Genomic DNA, 11,412 nt, shown 5'->3' with positions numbered 1-11,412 from the left:
AATGAAAAAAATAAATTATTTGTAATGAATATTTTATTTTTTTTTAATTTTCGTGGAATTACTTTAACTATTAAATTTATTATAACAAAAAATATGTTAATATTAATTACGTAATTAATTATGATTTTAAATATTTTATTAATATTTATGACATAATAAAATATAATGGATTAAACATATTCAAGAATTAAACATAAAACAACAAAAAATGCAGGTATCTTATTTGTCTTATTAGGAAACAATTTTCTGTGTAATTAAGTTTTGTCATTACTATAAATAAATCACAGGGACAAACTATACCTAATGTTGGAATTTACGACACATTTTTAGTCATAGTCAATTATATGTTGCATTATCAAGATGTGTTTCTGAAGTTTCAACACCTTGAAGGAGAAGATGAAAATTTTACCAATAATATTATTTATAAAGATATTTTGTTATCTAAAAAATTAGGCATTTTCATTTTATTTATGTTTCTAAACATAAGTATATGTGAATATTCTACTTACACTATTTGTTATTATATATTAAAGTTAACATAATATATAAGGAGTCCTTACAGTTAAATAAAAATATCAACACAAAGCATTTACACATTTATCTACACAAAGAGGTAATTACCAATATATGTATATTGCATATATATATATGACATTCTTTCGTAGGAAACAAAATTTGTAAAGAATTGAACACTTATAAGGATGATCAATCACTCGCATTGGTTAAGCCAATCACACCAAGATATAATGATTTTACATAAGGATGATGATAATGACATTTTTTTATTCATAATGTACTATAAATTTATATTGTTAATATAAGTGTGCGAATAATAATATTGTTTATTTGAATTTTAATATCAAACATAAATATATATAAATGAAAAAAAAATGCGGATACACATACATTGCCTGTGTTTCTCTTTGTAATAATAATAATAATAATAATAAAAACAACAACAACAACAACAACAACAACAACAACAACAACAACAACAACAACAACAACAACAACAACAACAATAATAATAATAATAATAATAATAAAACCAGGCTCAAGTTCGTGAGGGTCTGATCTGTTTCAAGTCCAACTCATCATCATGATTTGTAAAATATTACAAACTTTCTTTTGTATTTCCTTACTTAAAAATCATTATTTTAGTCCTACACAACAATAATTTTTTTGAATCTACATATATGAAGAAGAATTATTTCTTTATAAGAAAACTCATTCCCCCTTTTCCACTTTTCTATCTAACAAAATCAGTAAAGAGAAAAACCATTTTTTTCTTGTCTTCTATTAGATTTTCCCTTTAAACAATCTAAAAATTTGTCTATTTTTGAATCTTTCTTTTCTTATTATCGAACTTCTTTCCTTTAAACTTCTCTTTTTATTCAAACAAAGTAAAATTTTCATATTTATTATTGAATTAAGTGAAATAATTTTAAAACAAAAGACGTAAATTGAAGAAAAAACTAACAAATAAAAATAATTCAATTAGTCAATTATAAACTTCGTTGTCCTCCTTTTTGAAACAAGAAAAAAAAAATCGAGTTTGATTTCAACTCAAATTATTTCTTTAGCAAATAAAATTGAAGTACAATCAGAAGCGAGCAATCCAGACTTAACAAATCATATTATGCTATTTTAATTTTTCTAAAAAGTTTTTGTTGAATATGCATTGTTGCACTACTTCAATTTCAATATAAGCAATCAAGAAAGGGGCTTGAGGTTGTAGAAAAAAACATTCAAATTTATTTCCATTTCATTTTAACCTTATGGTTATGAAATCAAAATAGTTTAGAAGTTAAGTCAATGATCTGCATTTTAGACATATTGAAATATACATGAAGTTGAGACCTTTAAATCATATTTCATCTACTAAAAAACAAACATGTCAAACAAAAGAACAACTAAGATGGATAGAAAAATTGATATTAACGAGCTACATTTTATGCATAAATATAAATGATAGAAATCAAATATCAATTTAACAACTATTATAACTATTGATGTTCCACAACCACCAAAATAAGAGTTATATTACATGTAGAAGCCAATTGAAAATTTATTCATCTAAGAATAATTAAAACATACATATAAACCTTCCAATTATCATTTAAAGAAAAGTTTGCAATTTGTAGAGCTTTTTGGGCACATGACCAATTCTTGAAGCATTTGACGTTTGTTTTGACGACTTGAGGAATAATTTTTACCAATTATTGTATTGCGGATTGCCATGGTCTGTAAAGCTCTTGAATTTTGCATTATATATTTTGTAAATTCCATCTCAGATCTCCTACCTGTATAATTAAAAATACTACACCTTTTAAGTTTTGAAGCAATGCATTCAGGAACAAATTGTGGACAAATCCAACTTGTGCAAGAATATGGTTCTGCAGGCATATGAAGTATAACCGTTTCAAGCTTTGGACAATGGTTGAGCATTTTAATCACCAAGTGCCATTGAATATTCGATTCAAGGTGGAGCTCCAAATGAATCAAATTTTCAAACATAGGAAAACTCTCTTTCTTGAGCTGCAATAGTTGTAAACACAATACATTATAATATTGATGATATTTTCTAAAAGAAGAAGAATGATAAGAGCACCCACTTTTAAGACTCAAATTTTGTTAATTGAAATTTGTGTAAATTCCACAAAAACCTACTTTATACTTTTTCGGTGGATCTCATTCCCAAATTAACAAGTCCCACATGAAAAAAAAGTGTATGCGATATGAGTGTGATAAGATATATAGGTAGGATGCCATATTTACTGGATCTCATTCCCAAATGAATGAGATTCACATGAAAATCAACAAATTAAAGTGTGTGACAAAAAAAGGAAAATTATTGTAATTATTAACCATTGAGTATTTATCGTCTCATTAAAAGTTACACATCCTATGGTGATTGATAGACATAAGATTGAATATAAAGCATGCATCATATAATAAATTAGTTTTTATCAAAATTTGAAAAAAAAAATAGCAAATTAAGGGTTTTATTTACTTTCCAATCATACCTTGAGGAAGAATCTCAAGTGCTCCACGTTAGACACCACTTTTAGAGGAAACTCAAAAACATAATCAAGTTTAAGGTCTGCCTTCACCAGTTTGGGCATGGTTTGAAACTCTATACCTTCTAATTTGTTATCCAAAAATATATGATATGCTCGAAAATCCTCCAAATTAGGACACCCACGAAGAACCTCTGCAAGATATTGAGACTTTGATATGAAAAGGAAATCCAAATGTAGAGTTTTCAGAGCAGGCAGATGGACCTTCACAAAAACATCTATAGATAATCGATACAACTTGAGAATGACAAGTGTTTTGCAACTCCAAATAATGTGTGGGACCTCAAGGGCACGAGGAATCTCTATGTAGAGTTGCTCAATACCGCGTTGAATAACGATTCTTACCCATTTCTTAAAGAGATGGTAAGGGAAGTCATTACTGTAACCACATACGCGGGGGGTAAGGTGGAAGCGTGCAATTGTGAGCTGTTGTTGCATGCGACACCTGAGAAGGATTCCATAAGCAAATTTGAAAAAAGAGGTGTAGGATCTGCCATTCTGGATAAAAGTTTGGTTGTCAAGGTCAATAATGGATAAAAACAGCCACAATGGTTGCCACCTCTTGGAGAGAAGACTTGTGGCAAAGGAATCATTAGTTGAGAGAAAAGAAAGAATGTGACACAAGATTTCATCAGGTAATGCACTGATCCTATCCTGGGTTTCCATTCAACCATTACTCAGAGGAAGACACACAATGGCAATGAGAAGTATAGAAAGAACTTGTTCTTGAATTACTTTTCCCCAATACATCTATATATATATCAAGAGTTTGATCATTTTCTAATAATTAAAATATAGTTTCATTAAAATTGGTCTTAATAATATAAATTTCATTTAATGAGACCGAATTTAATATTATATGTAACCGCTCTCATTAAATTAGTTATAGTATAATATTAAATTTCATTAAATGAATTTTAATTGTTTATGAATTAATATATAGGCTTAAATAAATTTCTTGTCCGTATTACACGACTGCTTTTTTGTTTTGAGTACCAACAACTTGTGGCTTAATTCAGTTTTAAGTATCTTGTAAACTCTAGTATTTTCAATTTGGGTCCTTATTGAATGTTTTCATTCCATAAAGTGTTTAAAATATTTTTTATTTTTATGTAAGTATCTTGCCTTTTTTTTCCTTCAATAATATAATGTGACTATTACTTCTATCTTTTTATCTCCAACTCATCGACCAACTTGCTTCTTCCTCACTAACCTTCTACCCATTGGTCAACTTACTCCTTCTCTCTCAAAGAGCTAGTTGCACTACAAGGAAATCTTAATTTAGTTGCAAACAAATATTGAAGGCCATAAGTGGACACTAAATAGTGTCCATTAAACCTTCATTATTAAAATAAATTAAATAAGGTGTGAGGAAAGCGTGAGTTATTCTCATGTAAACTTAAAAAAAAATAAAAAAATAATGATTGCGTTGCTGAAATGGCAGCTACTAAAATTATAAAGATAATTAAAATTTAAATATTTGAAGGTTAAGCCCACGCTAAAAGTTTTAAAAATAAATTTAAATAATATGAAGGTTAAGCCCACGCAAATTACACACAAATAATTAATTTTTATTTTTGCTTTACTTTAATCCCTTCTTTTCTTTTTCTTCTTTCATTTTTCAATTCTGAAACAATTCTCTCCCCGCAATACTCACTTCACTCCACTTTGCCTCAGCATCAACAACATTCTCACATCTTCCCTCCATTCGAATCTCTCTCTGTGTTGAGCATTCAAGCATTGCGACCGGAGTACGACCGTGTTCTTGATTGTGCCCTAACACCGTAAGTTTCGCATTTCCTTTCGTTTTCAATCCATCTCGATCTCTACAGTAGCTAATTCGTGTTTCACTATCAGTGAAAGAAGGAGGCTCAAGGCTCTTTGTGGTGGATTGGGATTGCGGAGGAACAAGCCTCGCGGCCACGCTTTCGGCGTTGGCGAACCCTCGTTTTTGCTGCCGCAACAGAGTTGTGCCTCTTGCTGCCTTGCGAGGAAACACAGTTCCAATCTCGCGACGTTTGTGCCTGGAGCTTTTCTCGACAAGTCTTGTTTCCTCCTGTTTAACAGTAAACTCCATCATTCTACTGTGAGTTTTCTCGCTTCGTTTCTATCTGATAATCTTGATTTTTTTCTTTTAGTTTTTTTCCTTTTTTTTGTGGTGTTTGTTGGTAATATAAGAACTGAGCCGATTATATCTCTGGCCTTTAAGATTTTTAAAACTCTACTTATTATCTGAATAAAAATTAGACTAGAGAAGTGTCTCTTGTATCCGATATTGGGCGTAGTTTATGTTTGTGTTGATGGATTTTCTTCTGTCAAGTAGGTCCAGATGAGCCACATGCAGCAAGTACAACTTGGCCCGATGGTATTGCTGAGAAACAAGATTCAAGTGTATATGATAATGAACTAGAGCGGATAGAGGGGTTTCTGAGTTCTGAACTTCCATCTCATCCTAAGTTAGTTGCATCGAGGTCAACTAAAGAATGGATTACGTTATCTGATTTTGACAAATAAAGTTCCACCAAAAAGGCACGTTTAATCATTTTTATGAATTCCTTTTAAAACATTGATATAGTTTTTTAATATAACCGATACAGTCAAATATGATATAGTTTTATGTATTCTCTGTTAAACATTATTTTTTTGCACTTGTTGTCAACTGCTTAGTATCAATTTATTCAATTTTAGGTGATACAAAAAGAATTTCATCCAGGTGATAACTTACATAAAGAAAAGAGTAGTATCAGAATTCATGAGGTATGTGAGTGATTTTTTGGTTCAGGATGTACTAGATGCTGGCTTACCCCCACAGATAGAATTTCCCCTTAAATCAGGTACCTCTTTTATATCCCTTGCATTTTATAACCCAATAAAGCACACCCGTGACATTTATGGGATTTTTGCCCAGACCTTGGCTACAGATGGTAGATTATGATTTCCCATTTGAGGACGGAAGAATATTTGGTCAATTGGCATCCCGCTTTCTTGCATAAAGTGATGTTTCTGTTATCTGTTTAGTATTTGGTCAGAAGGATTTGTGTTGTTTGAAAATTTTATTATTCATAGTCTGCAATCATAAATTGTCTTCTGTTTCCCTTTTCTTATCATAGTCTCTTTCTATTTGATTGCATACGATTTTAGTTGTATTTGCTGAAGTTAACGGAACTAGTTTCTTATCTTTTTTAAATGGTAAAACTTTGATAAGTTACCCAATTCAAATATGCTGCTTGTTCTCTGCTTCTCCTGCTTGTCTTAATGCAAAGATAATGAGCAACATACTTGCCATTTTATCCTTTTAACTTTACATCTTTGATCATCTATACTTCAATATTTGTTATTAAAATTTCAAATTTTAGTGAAATTATTGTCTTGAATTTTCTTTTATTTGGATTCTACAGGGGAAGACAAATACGTTGTTCTTGTGTCAGGTTTAAGGGTTGGGAGCAGCACCTCTAATTCTCTTTGGTTTCAGCTTTTCATTGATCATATCACAGCGCATTTAGGAGATGAGAAGGTTTGTCCGGTTTTTCTCTCAACTTCTCAAGTTGATAATTATGCACCATTACATTTTAACTAATAAAAAGTGACAAATTACACAGGAGCAAAGTATTGCGTAAAAAATTATTCGAGTTGTCTTTGCTGGGAATTTAGTTGAGATACCTCAGAACGGACAGGTATTTATGTTCCTGTATAGGGAGAGAGAGATAGGAAAACAACAAGATTTTAGAGAGAAATCGTTTTTTCTGCATATGCCATTTACTACTTACGTGAACTTTACTGCGTGAGGAGAGATCTGATTTATTACAGGAAAAGAATAGTATACTATGAGACAATGCGAGGTTACACAAAAGTAACATAATAGAGTAATATGCACCACTAGTATCTTAACAGTTTCACTGACGAGTTTCTTTAATGATTGTGCATTTTTTTCTACTATTTCGTTTCCTATGCCAATATCTCTTTACTTAACAAGTTTAAACAACGCATTCAATACAATTCAATAGTTTTACCTTTTTCTTCTTCTAATAAAGTAAACACCTTCGTTTCATGAACCAAAATATGATTACCCACTCTTCTCTTGTAATTTGTATTGTATAATCACCAATTAATTTTCTCTGGTATCTGAATTCCTTGATTGCACTTGCTCTCTCTTATTTGATTTAGTTGCCATAGTAATTCACTTTTGTGGAGGAATATTACAGAATCATCTGATTTGTATTAATGAATAATTAGATGAGAAGAACTAAGTTATCTCGCCACTTCTTAACATCTTAGAGTTGCATTTTAGATTCACGCACTTTGGTTGATTATATAAAGTCTCGATTGACATCCGGTTGCTAAGACAACACCCATTGCTTGCAAAACAGCTAATTGAGCTGATCACAGTAAATAATAAAACCAGTTGCCTGGCATTTAATCTGTAATTTCTAATGTGATTTTTGGCCTTTTCATCAATATTTGTAAAATTTGGCTTCAAAGGATTTTGCAAAAGTGTTTGAGACAATAAGGAAGCTAGACATTCTGTTGAGTCAGGTTTGTTTCATTACATTCATTCTTATATTATACTCCTTGTTTTTCTCAATAATTTGCCTAACTTTTACTTGCTTTTCAGATAGCTGCTGGTTTGCCTTTGGATATCATGTCAGGACACAGTGACCCTGCTAATTTCTCATTGCCACAACAGGTTCTTATATTTCTCTTTCAAGGGTTGAGTGCAGATTCGATTGGGTTTTTAGTGTTGTTCCTCTATTGTGCCTTCAAAATACATTGATTTTAATATATTAAAAAAGTTTTAATATATTTTAAAATATCAAAATCAGTGTATTTCGAAGACACGGTAGAGGGGCAACACCAAAAACCCAGCAGAGAATCCAAATTCTTCAAAGGGTTACATATAGGTCATGTTAACATGTGCTGTTTTTCTTTGTTACTAAAATCATCACTTGCAGTCATTGCATGGATGCCTTTTCCCTGGGTCTTCCACATATAATACTTTTAGCTCTTGTACAAATCCTCATTGTTTTGAGCTTGATAATGTCAGGTAAATAGTCTATTCTCAATATTTTTGTCTTTGTTGCTAAATGCTTATACATATGAACATGATCCCGCACTACTTCCAGGTTTCTTGGGACATCGGGTCAAAATGTAGATGATCTTGAGAATTATTCGGATGCAAAAGATAAACTTGAATTCATGGAAAGGACATTAAGGTGGAGGCATTTAGCATCCACTGCACCTAATATTCTTGGTATGCGCATTATGTATACCTTGATGCTTTTACACCTTTATTATCAGTAATCTATTTTTTTTTCTGCTTAGCTCAGAGGTTGAACATTTGTTATATTACCTGCTATTTCTGAAAAGAAACATAGTTGTTCTTCCAAAAAATAAAAATGATTTATTTTGACTTCTGTTACTAATTGTTGCCTTCTAGGGTGCTTTCCTTATACTGAGAGGGATCCTTTCTTCATTGAGAGCTGTCCTCACGTTTACTTTGTTGGAAATCAAGATAAATTTGAAACTCATCATAAAGGGTATTTTTATTCTAAAATCAATATTGCAGTTGCAGAAATAAAAGTTACTTTGTTGCTGTTGTACGATCCCCAGTTTTAGATAAGCAATATATTCATGGAATCCAGAGAAGATGATCATGGAAGCTAGAGAACCAGCCTATCAAACTATTCATTCACAACTGTGGTCATCTAGCTAAATTACTAACTTAAGCATAACTTAAGCTAGAGAACCAGCCGTTGGGTGCATAACTTTCTATAATAAAAATATTTATTATAGAACAAAGTTTCTTAAATGTATTTAAATGATAGTTTTTTCATTGCATATGTTTCCATAAAACATAACTAGTAAGCAGCGCAAATGGAAGGCATTTCAACAAAGCCTAAACCTAAGAAGAAGAATAATGAAATCACTAAGATAACCAAGCTAACTAATTAATGCCCATCTTTCGGTGCTTAAACACTTTTTATTCATCAATATAATAATTTATTCATTACTTTTGTTTTTTAGTTTTTAACTTATCAATTCATTGATGTTTTTTTCTTTTTAATGCTATTGAAAAAAAAAAAACCAAATTAAAAAAATATTAATATTTAATATTTAAAATCCAAACTTTTATTTAAAAGTGGAGTTCAATAGCTGCCAAAAATAGTGCATACAAAAAAAAAATTATGTGTCCACATATCCAAGGTTAAGTTCATTCTAATTTCATTGTCACTTTACCAAGGTCAAACCCTCACTTTATTCTAATTTTATTGTCCCACTATCCAAGGCTAAGCCCACGCTTTATTTTTAATTTTATTCTCCCCTTATCCAAGGCTAAACCCACGCTAATTTTATTGTCCCCCTAGCTAAGCCTAAGCCCTCACTTTCTGTCCAAGGCTAAGCCCCCGCTTAAGTTAACATTTGTAATTTTTTGTGTTGGCAACTTGTAGGCAAAACCCACGCAAGCCAACTTATTGCGACGCCACGCACCCGCCAATTTTTTTTGCGACAAGGATATTAGCTTCAAAGTTGTGTGAAGGCAAAACCCACGTTAATTGCATCTTTGCGTGGGCTTTTTGTGATTAGTGTCCGCCTTTGGGCCTTTCTAATAAAAGTTTTTTTTGTAGTGTTGACAGACGAATCAGAGGAGATAGGAGAAAAAAGGAGTAAGTTTTGATTAATAGGTCACAAACGAGAAGATAAAAGTAATGGTCATGCAATTCATTGAGTATAAAATTAAACTACAAAGTACTTATACAAAAATAAAAATATTTTAGATACTCAATAGAACAAAAAAATTTAATAGAGATTCAATTGAAAATAACTAAATTTACAAGGGATAAATAGTTAAGCTTCAAATTGTATAACTAATAACTAAATTTATTAAAGTGCTTGATGTTATCTCTATAAGTTCTATTGTCTTTTTGTTTTATAAACTGAAACACGTGTCATAATATGTTGTAGAGAGTTAAGGAAGGATATATCTTAAGTGCCTTTATGTTATATACACTCCCAAGAAAGTCACCATACGAAAGAAAATATATTGCTTCTATGATAGAAAAAATAAGTTGAGAGAGTAAAAGAGATATCTAAAATTATTTATAGAAAGCACTTAATAAGTCAACATAATATTAATAACAAAATCTAAATAGATATTCTTCTGAAATATCCAAAAATTAGCAAATTTAAAGTATTCAATTTGAAAAAATATTATTACGTACTCAAAACAAAAAATTGATCATATATAGAGGGAAAATTTGCAAATTTATTTTTTAAAATAAAAAATCTAACAAAATATTTTGGAAAAGGTTAAAATAACATTAAAGTTAAGAAAAGAGGAAAAAAAATATTAGTTAGAAAAGTTTAAATAGGAACACAATAACTTTGAAGAATACAACATTATCATTGAGATTGTCAACTAAAGTATTTTTAAAATTATGAAAAGTTATAAATTCTTCATAGGTTAACCATATTATGAGTTGTAAAAGTTCTCAGTGATTATTACAAGAAAATTGTAAACTTTTGATATTCAAAATGTACGGGTAAGTTCGAAATTTTGTTTTTATATGTTTTTTATGGATTTTTTATGAAAAAAATTTCATTGGTAATTTTGTTGTAGGTAAATACTACTGATGAATTACTGACAAATACATTGGTGGAAAACATTCTTAGTAAGTATAGACGAAAATGTCTATCGATAAATTCTAATAACATCATGATCTCTTAACATTATTATAGGGGAACACAAATCAATCAGTAATATTTGAACACATGTAGCCGATATTTTCAATGTAAACTTCATTTGTAGGTAACAAATATTTTATGAATTTTTTTTGTCACTAATTTAGTTTTTCTGTAAAGATATTTTATTTATATTAGATTGATCTAAACATTTGTTGTATTATTAGTTTAACCAAATCCATGTATTATTTGTTGTCACTTGTTTTTTTTCTTATCTTTCTTCTATCTTTATATCTCCACTCTTCCTACTTTCTTCAATTTCTCTCCCATAACTCATCTATTTCAAAATCTGATCACACCTGCAATAGTTGAAGAGTTAGGCTAAATTTCTATCTGATCAAATTTTCAAATAAAGTAAGTTCATTATTACTCTAAAGATATTTTATTCTCTATTTTTCCTTAGGACATAGCCATCAATCCTCATAGAGACAATGGGGTAAGTGTTACTCTTTACTAGTTTTACCATATACTGAATTTTGGTGATGTTTGGATAACATGTTTTGGTTCCCTATATTTTGAACTAGTTTCCCTACTAGAGTTGAAGTTTTCATTGGAATATAGAATTTCAGATAAGGGAAGCTAACTTTAACTTTGA

At 30.3% G+C, this 11,412-nt stretch overlaps 1 protein-coding gene across 1 annotated transcript; it reads left to right on the top strand.

The window, feature by feature from the left end:
* The first annotated feature begins 4,719 nt into the window (after window positions 1-4,719).
* On the top strand, window positions 4,720-8,693 carry LOC137824659 (DNA polymerase delta small subunit-like). Its single transcript, XM_068630324.1, has 9 exons — window positions 4,720-4,864; window positions 4,938-5,166; window positions 5,404-5,914; window positions 6,479-6,594; window positions 7,560-7,613; window positions 7,693-7,764; window positions 8,030-8,121; window positions 8,201-8,328; window positions 8,515-8,693. Exons 3-9 carry the CDS (start codon window positions 5,833-5,835, stop codon window positions 8,691-8,693), a joined length of 723 nt encoding a protein of 240 aa, XP_068486425.1. The 5' UTR covers window positions 4,720-4,864; window positions 4,938-5,166; window positions 5,404-5,832.
* The last annotated feature ends 2,719 nt before the right edge of the window (window positions 8,694-11,412 follow it).

Source organism: Phaseolus vulgaris, chromosome 8 (genome assembly GCF_000499845.2).
Source record: "Phaseolus vulgaris cultivar G19833 chromosome 8, P. vulgaris v2.0, whole genome shotgun sequence".
In the NCBI taxonomy this organism is placed as follows: Eukaryota; Viridiplantae; Streptophyta; class Magnoliopsida; order Fabales; family Fabaceae; genus Phaseolus; species Phaseolus vulgaris.
The sequence above is the reverse complement of the archived record's forward strand: the minus strand, read 5'-3'. Positions and strand labels throughout refer to the sequence as shown.

What these genes read in the sequence shown, in the direction of transcription:
- LOC137824659 (XM_068630324.1), top strand. Translation starts at nt 5,833, where the DNA reads ATGAGGTATGTGAGTGATTTTTTGGTTCAGGATGTACTAGATGCTGGC. An exon ending in AGAATTTCCCCTTAAATCAG is followed by an intron (nt 5,915 to 6,478) that starts GTACCTCTTTTA and finishes TGGATTCTACAG; the next exon opens with GGGAAGACAAATACGTTGTT. An exon ending in CACTGCACCTAATATTCTTG is followed by an intron (nt 8,329 to 8,514) that starts GTATGCGCATTA and finishes GTTGCCTTCTAG; the next exon opens with GGTGCTTTCCTTATACTGAG.